At 45.0% G+C, this 20,636-nt stretch overlaps 1 protein-coding gene across 1 annotated transcript in view; it reads right to left on the bottom strand.

Annotated features, from left to right (window-relative positions):
* Window positions 1–11,586: 11,586 nt before the first annotated feature.
* Window positions 11,587–20,636, bottom strand: part of CD99 (CD99 molecule (Xg blood group)) — a 105,006-nt gene continuing 95,956 nt past the window's right edge. The window contains exons 12-13 of the mRNA XM_082248000.1: window positions 17,314–17,367; window positions 11,587–11,882 (exon numbers count right to left, since the gene is read on the bottom strand). Coding sequence (XP_082104126.1) covers window positions 11,857–11,882; window positions 17,314–17,367 — 80 coding nt within the window. The 3' untranslated portion in view covers window positions 11,587–11,856. The remainder of the gene's footprint in view (window positions 11,883–17,313; window positions 17,368–20,636) is intronic.

Below are 20,636 nucleotides of genomic sequence, written 5' to 3'. Positions count from 1 at the left end.
CAGTACTGGCCTCAAGCAGCCACCAGTGCATACGTAACATCGGCTAGAGATTCGAGACCTTGCCACCGGAGACACAACTGGTGAAACACCTCCGGATGAAGAGACCACTCCCAGTGGTCCAAGGACTGGGTCATCCGCCTGCCAATTTTACACCCCCCGAAATATGCACTGCAGAGAGAGCTGGAACTAAACGTTTTGCCCACCTTAGAACGCCAGCTACTTCTCGAGCTGCAAGGACACTTTTTGTGCCCCCTTGGTGATTGTCCATTGTCCAATTCTATTCGTACTGGACCCCCCTGAAGACGAACCGTCCAATGGACCAGACAAAAGTTTAAGACCCCCTGAGCACAATCTGTGCCCAAAACACATCCCCTCCCGGACAGGCTAGCATCCGTGGTGACCACCGTCCAGTACAGGGGAAGGAAGGATTTTCCCTGATAAAGAGCCAGAGAGTGAAGCCACCAGATCATGGACCCTCTCGTACCCCAAATTAGATTTTCTAGAGACTGTGGATTCTTGTCCCACTTGGCAAGAATCTCTCTCTGCAGAGGTCTAATGTGGAACTGTGCAAACAGAACTGCCTCGACGGTAGACAATATCAGGCTCAGCACCCGCATGCAAGTCCTGAGAGACAACTAACTGATGGACAACAGAAGATGAATAGCATCCTGCAGCTTCTGGAGCTTGTCCAGCAGAAGAAAACACCCTGGCTGAGGCCAAGTGCAGAATCAGACCCAGGTAGTCCCAACTTGGTGGACGGAAACAGAGCAGACTTCTGGAAGTTTAAAGTCCAACCGAACTCCTGCAGAGTCCGCACAGTGATGTCCAGGTTGTCCTGTAGAGCACTTTGCTCACAGAAGATCGCCCAGGTACCCGAGCACCACAATCCACTACTGTCGCAACAATGCTAGCACCGGTGCCAACCCTTTTGTGAACACCTGAGGAGCTGCAGCGAGACCAAAGGGTAATGCCATGAATTCAGCATGCTCCTCACTCAGGGCAAGCAGAGGAAACGACATATAATGGATTATTATTATTATATAGTATTTGTATAGCACCGACAGTTCACGCAGCGCTTTACAACTTGAGGGTAGACAGTACAAATACAATAAACTTTAATACAGTAGGAATCAGAGGGCCCTGCTCGTTAGAGCTTACAATCTAAGAGGGAGGGTCAAGAGATACAAGAGGTAATAACTGTGGGCGATGGGCTAATGGAGAAAATAAAAGTACAGATGTTAGGTGGTTGCCGAGTAGGTTTCTCTGAAGAGATGTGTTTTCAGGGATCGTCTGAAAGTAGACAAAGTAGGAAATAGTTGGACAGATTGGGGTAGAGCATTTCAGAGGATGGGAGAGGCTTAGGAGAAGTCCTGGAGGCGAGCATGGGAAGAGGCTACAAGGGAGCTTGAGGGCAGGAGGTCCTGGGAGGAACAAAGAACGAGTTGGTTGGTATTTTGAGACCAGGTTAGTGATGTAGATGGGCGCCAAGTTATGGATGGCTTTGCAAGTTATGGTAAGTAACTTGAATTTAATTCGTTGGTTGAGTGGCAGCCAACGAGGGATTGGAAAAGAGGGGTAGCAGACACAGCAGTTTGCAAGGTGGATGAGTCTGGCAGCAGCGTTCATGGTGGACTGAAGGGGGGATAGCCAGATAGCCTTTTTAAAGGTAAGCCAATGAGAAGGGAGTTGCAGTAATCGAGACAAGAGGTGACCAGGAAATGGATTAGAAGCTTTGTGGTATCATTGGTTCGGAAGGGGCGTATCTTGGAGATGTTGGAGGTTGAGGCGGCAAGCTTTGGATAGTGACTGGATGTGTGGCAGAAAGAATAGTTCAGAATCCAGGATTATACCAAGGACCTTGGCATGGGTGGATGGGTTGATAGTTGCGCCGTTGATGTTGACAGAAATCGGGGGAAGAGGAACATGAGGGAGGAAATATCATGCGCTCGATTTTCAATAGGTTGATTTTGAGGAAGTGATGTGACATCCAGGCTGATATGTCAGTTAGTAAGCTGGTGATATGTGAGGAGACTGATGGAGTGAGCTGAGGGGTGAAGAGATAGATTTGGGTGTTATCAGCGTAGAGATATTGAAGGGAGGAGGTGTAGATTGAGAAAATGAGCAGTCCAAGAACAGAGCCTTGGGGGACCCCAACAGAGAAAGGAAGAGGGGAGGAGATCGTAGAGTTGTAAGTAGCACTGAAGGTGCATTGGGATAGGTAGGATGAGAACCAGTGAAGAGTACAGTCACAGAGGTCAAGCGAGTGGAGTTTTTTTGAGGAGGGGGTGGTCTACTGTGTCAAAGGCAGCAGAGAGGTCCAGGAGGAGTAGTACACAATAGTGACCCTTGGTGTTTGCTGTTAGTAGGTCGTTTGCGAGTTTAAAGGAGAGCAGTTTCAGTGGAATGTTGAGGGCAAAATCTGGACAGAAGGGGATCAAGAAGATTGTACTTAGTCAGATGGTCGCTCAGTCGGTGGTAGACCAATCGTTCAAGGTGTTTGGAGAAGAGGAGTAAGGAGCTGGGGCATAGATTGTAAAGATTGGTGGGGTCCAGTGAGGGCTTTTTAAGGATGGGAGTGACGTGTTTTAGAGAATTAGGGAAGATGCCAGAAGAGAGGGAGAGGTTGAAGATGTGAGTTAGAGAGCGTAGAATAGAGTCAGAGGGTGAGTAGCATGTGCGAGGGAGCAGGATCCAGGGGGCAAGTGGTTAGATGGGTGTTCGATTAAACTCCAGCAACCTCATTATAGTAGCAGGGTGGAATGAGGGAAGTAATGATTGTACCTGTGGATATGGGTTGTTAAGTGGGGGAGCTTTCTGCACATTGGAGATCTCGCGAATTGTATGGATCTTATTTGTGAAGTGATTGGCGATCTCCTGGGCAGTGAGTGAGTTAAAGGGTGGAGTTGGAGGAGGACAGAGTAGAGAGTTAAAAGGTAGAGAAAAGATGATGGGGACTAGATGAGAATGCTTGGATGAGTGTGATAAATAGGTTTGCTTGGCAGTGAGGAGGCAGGAATAGCATTTTAGGAGGGCAGATTTATATTGGTTGAAGTCTTCCAGGAACTTCGTCTTACGCCACAGGCGCTCAAGACCGTGGCTACATTTCCTGAGACTTCTGGTGTCTGTTTGGCAGGGTTGTAGCAGTCGGGGGCAAATTCTGCGTGTAGTGAGGGGAGCGAGATTGTCTAGGGAGGATGAGAGTGAGCTGTTATAGATTAAAGTGGCTAGGTTGGGGCATGACAGGGGTGAGATTTTGTCATACAGATGGTCAGTAGCAAAGAGCATAGAAGGGTTGAGGTGACGAAGGTTTCTACAGGTAACGGTAAGGCGGTTGGAGGGAGAGGAGGCGAAAGACAGGGAAAGTGCAAAACTAATAATGTGGTGATCAGAGGAGTGGGAGAGGTTTGTTGGAGAGGTTGCATGGAGTGCATAGATAGGAGAAGACAAGGTCAAGGATGTTGCCAGTGGAGTGTGTAGGAGCCTGTATCCATTGCTTCAGTTCAAGAGAGGAGGTTCGAGGTTTAGAAGCAGCATTAACAGGGATGTTGGAAGTCACCAAGAATAATTGTTTGGGATTTCATAAGAGAGAAAGTAGGGTAGCCAGGCAGAGAAGTCATCAAGGAAGGTTGATAACGGCCCAGGGGGCCGGTAGATGACAGCGACTGATAAAGAAACAGGAGAAAAAAAAAATAGATGAATGCAATGCACCTCAGATGAAAATAGAGAGGGAGGTGGGTGAAGCACCTGATAGGTGCTGTATGGGGCTAGAAGCATTCCCACTCCACCTCCCTTCCATCCACTTGGTCTAGGGGAGTGAGTCCAAAGAAGGCCGCCATGGGAGAGGGAAGCAGGAGAAGAAGTATCGGAATTATGAAGCCAGGTTTTGGTGATGGGGAGTAGGTTAAAGGAGTTTGCGATGAAGAGGTCGTGGAGGGAGGTGAACTTGTTACAGACAGAGCGGGCGTTCCAGAGGGCACAGGAGAAGGGGAGGCTGGTATTGGGAAGAAGAGGAATGGAGACTAGGTTCTGTGGGTTGCGGCTGCTGGCAGAGGGTGTAGGGTGGTGGGAGCGTGGTGAAAAGCCAAATGGAGGCCCTGGGATTGGGGATATGTCACCAGAGGCAAGGAGAAGGGTGCGATTTATATGAAGGGACATGCCCCAGAGTCCTGGAGGTTTTCTCAGTATGTGGATGTAAAATTAGCAAGAGTTGGTAGGAGCAGTAATAGGGAGAGGACAGAAGACAGGGTGATATATACAAGCTGTGGGGTGAAGGTGAGTGAGTGGAGAAGAGAGGACACAGGAGTGGTAGAGAGTGCATGTTGCAGAGTGTGAAAAGAGCTGAATAGAGAGACAGGGTCACCTGCAGCCTGTTTGGTGCTTGTTGGTGTAGTTTGCTGTGTACGCTTACCTCGTGCAATCGCTGAAGTTCAGAGCTTGAAGTGCATATCACTTGTAGAAAGAAGCCTTAAGGAAAGATGCCCTGCAACATGCTCCCCCAGCAACATGCTGACCTCTTAAGGGTGCACTAATTTTATACTGGTATAAGGGAGGGGGTGGAAATTGGTTAATTCATCATGAGTGTATATAAGGATGCCTAACAGAGTGGAGCATTCACTTCTAAAGTGAGACTTGTAAGGGGCAAGAATGACTATAAATATAAGGCCTACTCATGAAGCATTGTAAAACCCTTTAGAACAACAAAAACATCATGGAGCAACACAAAGGGCAACAGATGAATAAAGGCCACATACCAAAAAGCACAGATACACAGAGAGGAAACAGGTTCCAGTTAAGGGTGGATGCCTTAGCAGCTTGCACATACCAAAAAGCACAGATACACAGAGAGAGTAAGCAGGTTTCAGTTGCAGTTAAGGGTGGATGTCTTTTTGCAGCTTGCACATACTTGTGGAGGGACAGAGAAAAGATGAATATGAAGGTAAGCGTCCTTGATGTGGAGATGCCATTACTGTACGAATGGACTCTATTCGGAAATTCTGTACCCACACAAGCGGTTCAAAACCTTAAAAAGTCCAGGATTGGACATATCTTGTCTTCCTTCCTGGGAACTGTAAACCGATTTGCATAGAAACCTTGAAAACTGTTTCAAATTTTGCACCTCCCCAAAGAGGCCTCGCCTGCGGTCTGGGGACAATCAAACACAGATTGGAAGGAAAGAACCTCACTAGAGGATAAGACCGAAATCCGATCTTGTAGTTGGACCAGATGAGTTTGTGGACCCACCTGTCTTGAATCAGGAAGGTCCATGGGTCCGGAAAGAAGCAAAGACGCCCCCCCCCCACCTCAGACACAGGTGAGGGTGACCCTTCAGGCAGAAGAGGGCTCATCTGTAGGTCAGAAAGAACCCAATCTCTGTGACGAGACTCCTTGCCCCGGCAGCCTGTTGAAGAGTACTCTGTCCTCCTGTAAGACCCTTAAGTATATCACCCAGGAAGATCCAAACAGGCGATCCCCCAAAATCGGGGAGAACAGATAAGGCCGCCTTGGAAGACTGGTCCGCAGACCAGAATTTCAGCCATATCAGGTGCCGAAGGACCACTGCTGTCACGGACAGCCTAGAAACCAAGGGAGCCGCATCCAAAGAGGCACCACAGACAAAAATGCAACCCCTAGACCAACTGGTCCACCAGCTCGCAAGGGAAGGGGGAAGCTGTTCCCCTTCCAGATCCTGGCACAAAAGCTTTGCCCACTCCGTTGCAGTATGGGACACCAATGCTATGGTGAACACCGGCCTATGGACCGAACCTCCACAGGAAACATGTGACGGACCAAAGTCTCGGCTCTACCGTCAAAGCGTTCCTTAAAAGCCGGAGACTCTTTCACCAGAATTAAAGTGGAGTTATTCAGCCTCAAACCCTGAGCAGCCACCACAGGTGGGACTGTCCACTTTTTAAAACAGGGACTCTTCAAAAAAGGGATACCGTCTAGCAAAAAATGCTTAGCCACCGACATAATGCGTTTAGGTCACTGACTCGCGACAATTTTTTCAAGTAGGCAGAAAAAGGGGACACCTTTTGCCACTTTTGGGGAATTGCGGCTAGCAAAGGAGACTAGCACCTCCAACGCAGAAACAGCTGCATCCTCCAATTTTAAAGTTGCCCGCACCGATACAATCAGAGCATCCACCTGCACCCTTGCACACGTGGCTGCAGTAGAAGAGTAAACATCCTCACTATCAGAGCACACGAAGTGTGTGGACGTAGACCCAGTAGGGTCGCAACAAACTAAGCTCACCCTGAAACATATCAGGATTGTTGCATAGACACAAAACAGGCAGGTTAGGGGATGCCGACCCAGGGCCCATGAATGAACCACCTACTGGACCCCGCAAAGAAAGAAAAAAAAAAAAAAAACATTGATGCGCAGGCAAGGTACCCAGAGGGTCCGCAGCGTTAAGGGGGGGGTGCCCTACGCAAAATGGCGGCATGCAGTCATCAAAAGGTGACCATCCCCACAGCGCCCTCCCCGCAGGGAAGACGCCAAGCTGGTCGCATGGCCTAGTAGGTTTACAGCATAAATGTTGGTGGAGGCCCAGCCTCACAGATCCTATTCAAGGGCAGGGGGTACACAGGACACTCACCAGGGGGCCACCCAATACAAGGGGAAGAAGGATTTGCCCAGCCGAAGCGCCGGAGAATGAAGCCATCATATCAGGGACTCTTTCGTTCCCCGGCTCGGTTTGTCCAGAAACTGCGGGGTCTTGTCCCATTTGGCCCAGCACCCGCATGCAAGTCCAGGGGGGTGACTATCTTCTGGACAGAAGGAGATGAATTGCAGCCTGCAATTTCTGGAGTTTGTCCAGAGGAAGGAGCACTCTCGCTAAGGCCTAGTCCAGAGTCAGACCCAAATAGTCCTTATTCTGTCCACAAAGCTGAGCAGAAAGTTCAGAGACAAGCCGAACTCCTGCAAAGTTCGTATGGCGATTTCCAGGTTTTCCACCAGAGCAGTAGGAGACTTTGCTCGCAGAAGGCTGCCCCGCTTAGGGACCCCAAGGGGACGCTTTGGTCATTCCCACTCTTTAGTGACAATTCTGTCAAAATAGGCGGGGAAAGATACAATCAGTGCTTCCAGCAGCGCCTTTTCGTGCGCAGTTGCAGATGTGAAGGAATCATCCTCACTATCCAAGGATTGCAGGCATTTGGTTGCAGACACAGTAGGGTGACCCACGTCCGCAGTGGCCGAATCAGATTCAGGATCTGACAGATGAGGCAGGGGAGACAGATGAGGCAGGGGAAGGTGGGGGCGCTTTTTGCTAGCTTGTCGCCCAAAAGCCACCTCCACCTGGGACACAAAGGACTCCAGGACCGCTGTCAGTGCATCGATGGAGGGTTGGGACCTGGAGGGCCCCACAGCCTCAGAGGGGATCAGGGGAGATGTGCTCCAAAACTCCATGTGTCACCAGGGGGACCCCACAAAAAGTGTAATACCCTGCAAAGCGACAACCCCCACCGCGCTGGCAGCACCACCCAGTCGCTAGGCACAAAGTTTCAAGCGATCCTCAGCAGAGAAGGACAGAACCCCACCAGACTCACCACCCAGCAGAAACAGGCACCTGCAGCTACCAGGATAATCTGCACTCCACATGCGGCGATCAGGAAGTGTAAAGATCCAGAAGTCAGCACCAGGGGATGAGGGGGGGCTCCCACCACCGAAAATCGCCGCACACAGGGCTCCACTGTCATGACTGCCGCTATTTTCAATGGCAAACTCCCACAAAATAGTCGCCATCTACAAAAACATGGCAGCCGTACAGAAAAAACACACAGGCTACTGTAAAATGGCAGCCCTGCGCCGCCCCACGAGGCTCCCAGGGACCCAGGAGGGATCCCTAGGCCTCAAGGACAGACCCAGGCAGAACAGGTGGCCCGCCAAGAGCCCCCACCAGGTACAACCCCCCCCCCTGCCCAGCCGACCATCCTGTCAGGAGGTGGACCAGACCACCCACAAAGCCCCAGCATAAGTGGGGGGGTAGGATGGGTGGACAGATGAAAGGGGGTGCCTGATGAGAAGGAAGGGAACCTGGGGGTCCAACCATCCCAAGAAGGGGCCCAAGTCTACCCAAAAGCCCTCCAGGGGGAGAAGGGGGGACAGCTACTCACCATATCAGGAACCCGGCGGGCACCGCTCCAGACAAAACCTCTCGCCATCAAAATTTCGGGGATGTCAGCCAGGAGGAGGACTGGGACTCGGGCTGAGACCCAGTCGTATGCGACCTCGCGTGGCGTTTAACTCGCAGGCCAGCCCCCATCCGGTGGGGCTATCTCACGGCCGACCTATAGCAGAGCTGAGGTCTGCGTGTGCTCGCTGGCCAGACTGGGGTGACCACTGGATCTAGATTATCCAGCACATCGCCCGGTCTGTCAGCTGTAGATCTCACAGGGGAAAAAAAAAAAAAAAAAACACGAGAAAAATTTTTCCAGGACCAGAGATCCCAGCAAGGAACTAAGTCCTTACTCCTGACTAGGCAGAAAAAAAAAAACTGAGTACCTATACCAGAGAGAGGGAGTATATCCCCTGAGACTGCCCATAGGCGTAGCCAGATTCATTTTTTCTGCCTAGTGCCTCTTGTAGGGGGCAGTATAACCCAATGGTTATGAAGTTCAGGAGCTGTCCATCAATGAACGAAAGAGGAATATCGATCATCATATTTCACTGACACCAGAGGCAGTATGATTTCCTAAAATGGTCCCTGGTATTTAACAGACATTTTTCTGTCTTTCTCCTTTAAACATAATCTGTAATCAAAATGATCCACACATAGTTGTATTCCTTTGGCTGTATAAATGCAGTTAATTCAGTGGTAGGGCTATCTCTTGGAATTAATAATTTTTGTAATAAAAAAAGGACATGACAATAATTTAAAAAAAAGAAAAACATTTTATTTACTACATTTTAACATCCAATTGACATGTTCAAAGAAAAAAAAAAAAAAACACGCAAGCATGAACAAGAAGTTGAAGCACGTCTAAGTACATACAAGATTTTTTTTCTGTCCTAATAACCTCCATGACTTTACAGACTTGCATTATATTCCAAAAATTCAAACATTGACATGACATCTGAAACTGATTACTTAAAACTCTAATCAGAACTGTGAACTTCGTTTTGGGCAGCCCTTGAGTAAAGCATTGGAAACCACACTAACTACATAGAAAAAACCCATGTGTCACTCTCCCCACCCCGATTCTTACACGGTTTTTCATTGTACTTAGTGCTAGAATGGTTGACCTCTAGATGTGGCAGAACAGGCAAAAAGTATTGTAGTTCTAGTAAACATTGTTGATGGCAGAAACTCATCTTCATGGCAGATTAGTGTAGTGCATCAGGCTTCCTAGTCATGCAGAATTCATAGTTCCGAGTGGAGTTTTCCTTAGAGACTATGCCATAAAAAACACACAACAAAAATTCTGCAGGTATAAAGTGCACCGCACTTACCTTGTAGCAGCCTAGAAGTTCTCGCTGTTATGGCTGAAACCCAAGATGTTCTGCTGCCCACCTCTACCAGCCTCCTGCACGATCCTATTGGCCAGTGAGGTATCCCATCATAGTGATGGGCCAAAAGAAAGGTGAAGAAGGGTGGGAGGTTTTTGGCAAAATCTGACAATGTGGAAGTGTCAGGCTTCATCTTTCAGAAAAGCTTGCTTTTTTTTGGCCATAACAGCAGGGCCTTTAGCTGTCTATGCACATTTTAAATTAGGCCTAATGAAATTCGCTCATTGGAAGGCCCTATTGGCTGCCCCCACCCTCAATTGTAAAGTCAAAGGGGCCAAGTAAAAATTGTTGTCTGAACAGTGTCTGCATACATTCAGATGCAGGCACTGTTCTGGCATTTGGGTGGCTGGGCCCGCTGTCAAAATACTATAGTCACAGCATGAGATTAGTCCATTCACTCTGTGTAGAGTGAATCAAGCAACCCGTTTTTTTTTTTTTTCTGTTCTACCTGCAGGCTAAACGTAAAGAATCGAAACTGTATGTAGATGGTCAGCTTTAGAGACTGCAGAAGGTATGTGGTTTCCTGCACTTTATGACTGCAGCATTTTATTTAGGGACAAATTCTCTTAAGAATGTTATCAAACCCTGTCCTGTGTTGTTGGCTTAAGCTTTCTTAATTTTCACTGAAAACGAAGCAACAGTGTAATGTAACAAAAATCCATCCAACAGTAATATCAACAAGAGAAGAATAAAATGGAAGTGGCCTTTTAGCCATCAAACACGTTACAAAGTAATTGGAGCTCTTATAATAGAGGACTTTGCTGCCGTGCACAGCATGTGCAAAAACAGCCTTTTATGACAAAGATATAAATTGATTTAGGTTTACTTTCTTACTTGACCAAAAAAGCTGAACATCAAGCCACGTGAGATACCAAAGATCAATATAACACGTCTATTTCTTATGGTCTACATCAGCCAAGATACATAGAAAAGAACAGTATTAACGAAAAAGGAGAAAGCGTTTACTTGGCTATGGCTTACATGTATTAAATGGAAGTCAGCATTTAGAAGAAATGAACGAACAATTCTATACAAGTTGATTTATGAAGCAATGAAACCCAAAAGGAAGGGTTAAATGGTTTTTAGAGGCCAAATCAGATTTAATCTTTTTAAATGCAATAAAGAAACGGATATGTAGCTAAATGGGCAACGATTCCAATTCTGCCCTAGTTTAAGTCAGCCCCTGAGTGTGCGGAACACAGCTAAAGAACAAGAGACTGGCAGGACAAACCAGCAAAATGGATTTAAAGGAGAACTCCAGACAGACTGTAAAAGGACATAAATATTGCTAATCCCATCTCATTAGCTGAGAGTTTCTTTCTCCAATGAACCAGCAAATAAGGGAAGAATCAGCATAAAATAAATGTGCATTCAGCTGAATGGCAGTTATGATGTCTGCAATCTATACAAAACATCTAAGGTAGGTTTTATTTCTGGCTACAGGCTTAAAGCTTTAAAAGGTTTTTTTTCCCCCCAAAAACAGTCCATTCAAAAGCCAAAATCAAACAGTTAAAAGTTTTTCACTTTACATATTATCAGACTGCGTTTTGCCTGGCATCCTCCTTTAAGCTGGCTTATATAGAAAAATGAGGCTGCCCATCTTGAGCTTGAACTCAGAAGTCCAAATGTAAAACAAATTTGGCTATACCGTAAGAGCACATGGTGGCATGAAAATAATGGCGCAATAAGTAGAACTTTTTGGTTATGCACAAACCAATGGAAATAGTTGCACAATGACTAAAGTATACAAGATGAGTTCACTGTGCTACCATATTGTCCACCACACCAGTTCAGTAACAGGGATGGTACTGATCAAGTGTGGACAGTCATCCGTGCTCTACACCAAGATAATGCTTGGCAGATTATGTCTAAAACGACCTAACCTCCCTTTGCCAGTGTATGGGCAGTTTCCATTCCACGGAACAGATTTAAAATATTAAAAAAAAAAAACAAAAAAAAAAAAAAGGAAATTGGCCATTTTACATTAGATCACACGTTTTGGAATAAAAAAGAAAAAAAAAAAAAAAAAAAGCTGAAACTTTCTAACTTTTTTCGATTTACCGTACTTTAAAAATAGGCAATGTTAAAAACAATTGATGGAGCAAATAAAGGATTTGAACATGTTTCAGGTGCAGCTTTCCCAGAGAAACTTCCATACCCAAATCTAGAAGAGACAAGATATTATAGTACAAAAAGTTCACAAATATTCTTCACTGTGCTTGTGACCATTTTCTGCAGAACAGTGGTGAATTTTCATCTAGTTTTGAAAAACACCAATGGCAAATCTTTATTTTCTTCTAGAATTCTTTTTCTCTGGGATGTCATGACCATCTTCAATTCCGGCATTTACTTTGAAAGTAGGTTGGTTTGGACTGAAAGGTAAAATGCATGGTTGTAAAACAAAGAGTGGTACATATTATCAAGCTTTAGGCAACTACAAGATATTGCCAATCACAGCGTGCCTCAAAGTGCTCATTTTCATGCAGCAAACACAGCAAAAAAGGTCAAACAATGCTCTTTACATGTTGTAGGGTTGAAAACAAAAAATGTATTTAAAAAAGCCGTAGTAAATTCCACATTTTGATTTTATAAAAAAGCTTGCCTGTAGATTAGTTGAATAAATAACTCCGTTTAGGATATCTTCGCTTGTTTGGCAGCCGGTGAGATCACTCCCCATGCCGTTCCTTCAGAGCTCTGTGCTATGGCCATGACTCCCGCGTACATGTAGGAGTGACATCATTGTGGCTTGGCCATTCAAGCAGCTGCAGCCCCGCGAACCCGAAAGAAAGACTAAAATGGAAGCCTCTGCAGGGGTGACAGCGCACCTCTGGAGGGCTTTGTATTAAAGCAGCTCTTCCATAATATGCTGGTATGCAATGCATACCAGCACATTAAACCTTTACCTTGCAGGAGAAAGTTTTTTTTTTTTCTTTTATTTAATTTAAAGTTTACTAATGCTTTTACAAGCCAAATTCAGTTGATTTTAAAGCCATATCATACATTATGTTAGTTTTAGAAACAATGTCTGCATAATGCATGCAAACAATGCATAACTTATGATTGAAGCCCAGTTGGAATCCTGCATCTTTTTTTTCTATTTATAGGCCATTTTGTTTAACAGTCTTTTGCTTGGAAAAGCCTTAAAAACGTTCCTTTGTCCGAGCGCCCTGTTATCCCATTTCAGTGCTACAGATGTACGATGGCCATATCCTCAAACATATTTGTGGTGCTAAGGAAGGGAGTGTGTATCTTACCTGGTTTGCCAAATTACAGAGTGTACAGGACAGCGTGGGTCAAACTCCAGTGCCTAAATAGTGATTTTTAGACACAGCGTGCAACTGACACAATGTGCAACTGCTAGAACAGGAAATTAGAAGAAGTACAAAAAAAGTTGCTAATCAAACCTGCTGTCTCCGACTTCCATGCTATAAACCACTAAAGCCATCGGGGTCAGCATGATAGCACAGAAAAGTAGTGTTTTCAGAAGGAAAAGTCAGCAAATGTAGCCTGTATATTGCGTTACATCTAGATCTTAAAAATAATCATTGTTATAGTAACAACAACTAAAGATAAGAAAACTGGTTGCAAATCCAGGTGAAATTTGTGGATTGCACATTTTTGGATTCTCCCAAATATTAGCAGTCAAGAATCCCCAATTAGGATTCCATCATCCTTATCAGCAAATATCTGTATGTGAAAACTTACAGTGGCCATAAAAAGTCCAAACAAAGCAAGCAACAAAACCTGAGTGCTATAGATAGTTGTAGTTCATCACATTCAACTGAACCTGTTCTAAAATGTTGAATAGAAGCAGCTTCTTCCGTAAAAAAAAAAAAAAAAAAAAACAACGACTTGGACGAGTAACAAAAAATCTTCAACATTACTGAACAAGCTCATTTCAAGGTAACCCCATAGCCATGACTTGGATAAACCAAAACTGTCGGAGCAGGGACGTACATACAGGAGTAGCAATGGCGACCAAGGTCCAGGGGGACACCTGGATAGCAGGGGCAGCATACAGAGAAACCAATCCCCTCTACATGTCGTTTCGCCGCCCCTCCTATCCACCACCTACAGTGATCAGGCTGTGTACTTCCCAGCCCCTGCACCGCTGTGGGATCCCCCCCCCCCCCACCGGCGGCTGCTGGGGGGATCTGTCAGGATGAGAGCAGGAAAGGGGCTGGTAAATGTGTAATTTATCTGTCCCTTCCTTATCTTGATTAATAGAGTCAGAGATCAGTGCCAATCACTGACTCTGTTCATTCATGGCTGAGGAATAGTAAATGGTGTTTACTATGCTTCAGTTTGTGAACTAACTGGAAGCTCTGTGCAGAGCTATTCCTGTCTATTCATTCTGTGCTGCTGAGACTGCAGAGAAGGAGATTAGAGGGCCTTAATCTTTTCTCGGTTTCAAAAGGTGAAAAATCAGAGGTATGTTTATAGACCTCTGATATCTAACCAAAGCCCCCCAAATGGGGCTTCTAAAAAAATTGTAAAAAATAATAAAATGTTAAACATAATAAAAAAAATACACCAAAAAATAAAAAAAACCTACTGGACACCAGTGGTAGAACTACCCGGGTCACAAAGGTTGCACTTGCCAAGGGGCCCTGGCGTTCCACCACAGTGGGGGCCCTGAGGGTTCTACTTACACCTCTGCAGGTTTGAATGTTGCCTGAAACAATGAAGTGTTAGCAATTAAGAAGAGAAGAAAGGACACAAAATTTTGACCATGAATGTGCCAGTTCCTATGTATGCCAAGTCAGGAAGGAGGAGATAATTTCAGGTCCCAATGATGCTCAGAGCATAGTCAGATCTCACTACCATTACGACATCTGCCCATCTCGGCTGGGCCTTGTGTCTTTGATAGTGAGCACAAGCAGAGCACATACTGTATAGTTAACACCCCATTTTCCCTTTCTCTATAAAAAAATGAAAGTAGAGACATTTGTTTGAATGAGTTCTCAATGCAATACGGAGAGCTTCCAACCGCAATGGGGAAATCTTCGTAGATTTGGAAATCTACATAGACAACTTTTACCTGAACACAAAAGCAGCGTAACCTCAAAAGTTCACTTTGAGGTTCAAAGTTCAAATAAGCCATTGGACTAACAAGCTAGATTCCGTTTTAGAAAGTAGTTTCCTTTGAATACAGGTCTGCATTAAACATCAATACTGGTGAGTAAACAAAAGGATGTGATCCATTAATGGTTCAGGGAAGACTGACAGCTGAATAAACATTCTAAGCGAACAGGATACTGTGCAAACAACTGGAAGTTTGGTGCAACCAAATACACGTGTTAGAAACAAACAAACTATACTTAGAGTGATCCTTTGAGGTTAGAACATGCAGGCTGCACTGCTGATCTTTCCATTTGCTAGTTGTCTAGATGACACAATAATGCATTGCCATTGACACTTTTTGACCTGGAATAACTATGCAGATAGGAAAATCTGAATTAACTAGTTTCTTGATTTTCCAGGTTAGTGACACAGAAAAACACTAAAGCCAGAGACAGCCAGGCAACTAGTATTTTTAGAAGATGGGCAGCTAAGGCAGCCTTTATAAAGCTTTCCACTAAGATTAGGTACACAGTCCCTTTGGTCTGTTTCACACGTGTTTGTATAAGAGCAGTGTAGACAGCAAGGATTAAAAAGCATTTGCAGAGCTTTCATTAAGAGTTGTTGAAGCTTTTAAAATACCATTCACCTTCAGTTTGTAAAATGTTAATGTAGCACTCTAGTGTGCTACTAGCGAGAGTGCAGGGAAATTTATATTCCGATTCCTGCTTAAACCTGTGAGTCTTTAATTGGGTCATGGGTTTACCTTAGGTCTGGGCTGCATAACTCCTACAGACTGCTCTCTGGTGCCTCCCCCTGGTTCTGGAATGTTGGAGAACATTCTGGAAGCTGGAGGGCAGAGGCTAGGATGATTGTTCTGCATATTCAGGGATGCTTAGCCAATTCCCAGGAAATGGGCCTGGCACGGGACTAAGTGCGCTTTTAAATATGATTTAAGTCATGCAGGCAGAAGAGTCGGGTGGAAGATGGAGATGTGCTGAGGAGGAGTTCAGTGGCCCTTGAGGCAAACCCTTCAGCCTGGGAGGGGGGGGGGGGGTGCTCTATCTCGGGCTGGGGCTTGGGTACTGGCCTGGGAGGATCCTGACAACAGGAGAAGTTTGAAAGGTGTCGTCCCTGAGAGGCAACAGGAGTAAGGAGGACAGTTGAGTACTACAGCATTGTGCAGGGAGCTACAAGGGGAGTGGGGGGCTGTCACATGTACCAGGTCTCCCTGGAAGATAGCGGCTGTTAGCTACTACAGAGAAATCAATTTGTGTTGTATAGAGGATCAATTGGAGCTGGGGAGGAAGCTGTCCTTGGTTTTGTCACCATCAAGTTGGGCATCCCATAATTTCTATCCCCATCCAAATTACCCCCTTAATAAAAACACAAAACAAAGCTCCGGGACTGTTTACGGTGTTCAAACAAAAGCTGAAGCTGCTGTGTGTCTGACGGCTGTGCAGCAGTGGGGAACCCCAACATTTGAAACCCCTAAGGGGTAGTGCTACATTGAACATGGATCCCGGCAGCTTTCCCCGCCCGGAGAAGACAATTGCTCGGCAGGAGGGATTCTCTGTCAGCACTGTCTGTGTTGATGGAGGAGTCATTGTTGCAGGAAAGAAATTCACACCTTGTATGGCCTGCCTTAAAGCTCTGCAAATACTTTGCATAGGCTTGCGGTTCACACTGCTGTTATACAAGCTGAAGCCTCTGTGAAACAGGCCTAAGTTTGCTTGACCACCTCTTTTAAAAGAAAACACTGCTCAAGGTTGTCCTGAGACCAGGATATTCCCCCACTGGGTGCTGCCGTCCTGCAAAGCATGGCGCAGGTAAAGTCAGACTGTTGATCACAGCTTTTTCCCTTCCCTTCCTGGATAGAGGTCATTGCTCTCTAAAAAAGGTCAGCAAGCGCAATTATAGCCTTGCAAGACCTTCCATGCACGATAATTTGAGTATAATAGAAGGAATATGCACTCTGTGTTCTCAAACATAATCATAACTATAATAATGTCAGCAATCAGTAAAAAGAGGATGGAGACTGAAAGAGGGCATACATATATGCATATCAGGGTCGACCATACTTCCTGTTTAACCCGTATGTTTTGGAGAAAGTAAACAAAAAGCTTTTTCAGCACTAAATTTACTAGACACTAAAAATAATAATAAAAAAAAAAAACACCACACAATTCAATGTTTTTCTATATTAATATTTTTAAAGTGACACTAAAAACTTTGATTAAAAAAATATATTCAAGTATGTATTTCTAACTGGAAAAATAACTTCTATTAATGTCAGCCTTCTTCAGATCTTCAAATTCCTCTTTTTTTCTGCTGTGATTGGACTTCTTGTTAGAGGATGGCTAGGTTCCTCCTCCATAGCTCTACTGTATATAGGAATATAGCCACCCTCTGGGGACTGGCTGGGGACTATGGGATTTGTAGTGCGCATAGATTAGTGCACATGATCACAAACTTATTCCAAACCAACAGAAACGAGGGGGGAAAAGGAAGAGGTCCAGGAGCTCATAAAAGGATGTTACAAGGTGCAGAAAAACACCGTAAAATATAGATCACAGGGGCATTAAGTAGAGGATGTGTATGCCTTATTTTTGGATAATAAGGATATTGTTTAGTGTCACTTTATCATCCATGCAAGGTAAGCAGGTAACAAACAAGGACTTGTTACAATACGTTTTAGAAGAACAATTGGGAATACGGTAGTATAGCAAATATAGAGCTCACCTTGTGGGTCATTCTGATCTTTTTGATTGTCCATGTTTACATTTTCTGGATCTTCTAGAATTGAATGGGACACAATTTGTAAAAGAGAGCGATATCAGCAACTTCCCACTATACAGCAAAATCTTAAAAGCTTCTCTCTAAAACTAAACTCCAGGAATTTAGATTGCATACTTACATTGGTACAACTTTGCACAAAGTATGTATGCATTACTCATACCTTATGTGACCACTGGGAGAGCTGGAAATCACTGCCACCATCACCTGGGTACTCCTGGTGTTCTTTATTAACAGCTGCTTATTGCATGATGAGTGTAGGGGATTGGGGGGGGGGGGGGGGTGCTGGATTGGCAGGTCACTGGTTCTGCTCCACCACAATTCATAGAACACCTTGTATTTTTCTTTTTCAATGACATAATGTCTGCCTCATCCAATCAGAACTTTTTATTCATTGAAAAAAAAAAAAAAAAACCAAAGCGTTCTATGAATGGTGGCAGTGCAACTCCCTATGATCAGTGTGCAGTGGGGAACCGCTCATATAGAACACCAGCAGAACATGGAAGATCACAGCTATTACTCCAGTAGCAGCAACTGCAACAGTTGAATAATGCAAACCTGCCAAGCTGGACCAATGTAGATACAGCGCATCCAGAAAGTATTCACAGCGGTTCACTTTTTCCACATTTTGTTATTTTACAGCCTTATTCCAAAATGGAAATTCATTATTTTCCTTAAAATTCTACAAACAATACCCCATAATGACAACGTGAAAGAAGTTTGTTTGAAATCTTGCAAATTAATTCTAAAAAAAAAAAAAAAAAAATCACATGTAAATAAGTATTCACAGCCTTTGCCATGACACTCAAAATTGAGCTCTTGTGCAGCCTGTTTCCACTGATCATCCTTGAGATATTGTTTCTACCACTTAATTGGAGCCCACCTGTGGTAAATTCAGTTTATTGGACATTTGGAATAGCAGACACCTGTCCACATAAGGTTCCCACGGTTAACAATGCATGTCAGAACACAAACCAAGCCATGAAGTCCAAGGAATTGTCTGTAGACTTCCGAGACAGGGTTGTATAGAGGCACAGAAAATTTCTGCAGCATTGAAGGTCCCAATGAGCAGCGTGGCCTCCATCATTCGTAAATGGAAAAAGTTTGGAACCACCAGGACTTTTCCTAGAGCAGGCCGTCAAGCCAAACTGAGCGATCGGGGAGGAAGGGCCTTAGTCAGCGAGGTGACACAGAATCAGGCCTTTATGGTAGAGTGCCACTCTTCAGTAAAAGCCATATGACAGCCTGCCTGGAGTTTGCCAAAAAGCACCTGAAGGACTCTCAGACCATGAGAAACAAAAGGATCTCGTCTGATGAAAAAAAGATTAAACTCTTTGGGGTCATGTCTGAAGGAAACCAGGCACTGCCCATCACCTGGCCAATACCATTCCTACAGAGGAACATGGTGGTGGCAGCATCATGCCGTGGGGATGTTTTTCAGCAGCAGGAACTGGGAGACTTGTCAGGATCAAGGGAAAGATGAATGCAGCAACGTACAGAGACATCCTTATTAAAAACCTGCTCAAGAGCCCTCTGGACCTCAGACAGGTGTGAAGGTTCATCTTCCAACAGGACAACGACCCTAAGCACACAGCCGAGATAGCAAATGAGTGGCTATGTGACAACTCTGTGAATGTCCTTGGGCGGCCCAGCCAGAACCCAGACTTGAACCCGATTGAACATCTCTGCAGAGATCTGAAAATGGCTGTGCACCAACACTCCCCATCCAACCTGATGTAGCTGGAGAGGTCCTGCAAAGAAGAATAGGAGAAACTGCACAAAAATAGGTGTGCCAAGTTTGTAGCATCATACTCAAAAAGACTTGAAGCTGTAATCGGTGCCAAAGGCGCTCCAACAAAGTATTGAGTAAAGGCTGTGAATACTTATGTACATGTGATTTTCTTTTATTTTTTTTTATTTTTTTAATTTACAAAGATTTGAAACAAACTTCTTTCAGGTTGTCATTATGGGGTATTGTTTGTAGAATTCTTAAAAAAAATTAGAAAATTTCCATTTTGGAATAAAGCTATAACATAACAAAATGTGGAAAAAGTGAAGCGCTGTGAATACTTTCTGGATGCACTGTATGCAATACAGAATTCCCGGAATGAAAAGATAAGTCCAAGCAAAACCTAAACGCTAAACCTGCTCTGTGCCACATTTTAAACCAAGCATGTCCAACCCGCGGCCCACATTTGGCCCATAAACGCAGGCCGCAGAACTCCAGAAATCCCAAGTCTCCTGCGACTTGCGGGAGTCTCCCGCCTTTGACCGGCAGCTCACGGACACCCGCAAGTGCTGTGCGCTCTCCCGGCTGCCACGGGAGACTTAGGATGTCTGCAGTCAGTGACAGAGCCGCTGCTTCTTGTGTTGTTCCGGCTCGGTCAAACGCAGAGTGATCTGAAATTCACTCCGTCTGTGACAAGAGCCATACAGGAAGCAGCAGCCCTGCTCTCTACTGCAGCAGTACCCGACGTCATGACCAGCAGTACCCGCCAGAAGTTAGCATTACCCGCTAGCAGTAACCGCACCAGCAGTCTGCAAATAAGTAAAAAAGGTATGTGCATTAGCGTGTGTAAATTGTTGCAATATGTTTTTTAATAACAGTTGTGTTTTGTCATATTTCATGCCCTTGTTCATACATGTATGAATAAGGACATGACATTTTCTGGCTGCCAAGTCATATGTGCTAGGGGTGCAGCTAGCCCCCAGCACATGACTGTAAATATCCCAGAATCTGCGGTGTTTCTGACTCTTACCACCATGACCACTTTAAATCACTGAAGTGGTCATGGTGGTTAGAGTGTTCCTTTAAGATCTCTCAGAAGTAAACCTCTGTAACCTAAGTCCATTTCATTTGATCATCCTCTAGTTGTGTTAAGTGTTAAATTAGTGTGGGGGGGTTGGGGGTGGTCGCAGTGGCACTGTTTTATTATGTATATACCTTAACTATAGTATATATTTTATATGCGGCCCAAGAAAATTTCTCTACACTCAATGTGGCCCAGAGAAGCCAAAAGGTTGGACACCCATGTATTAAACCTAATCTATCTAACGCTGTATAGCAAAAATCACTGTACTTACCTATTCTGCATCCAATCTGGTCCGGTCCCTTGCTGAGCAATCAGTGGCGGCTTCAGCGTTGAGGTGGGTGCAGGTGAGGCACTCGACAACGGAAGCCCCATAGTAAGTCTATGGGTGACCTCGCTTCTCAATTTCACAGCCGTTGTCAGTCCTCTCATGCACACCGCTTTTGTCGCTGGGGACTG

The sequence above is a fragment of the Pelophylax lessonae genome (genome assembly GCF_965119305.1).
Source record: "Pelophylax lessonae genome assembly, chromosome: 2".
Taxonomy (NCBI): Eukaryota; Metazoa; Chordata; class Amphibia; order Anura; family Ranidae; genus Pelophylax; species Pelophylax lessonae.
The sequence above is the reverse complement of the archived record's forward strand: the minus strand, read 5'-3'. Positions and strand labels throughout refer to the sequence as shown.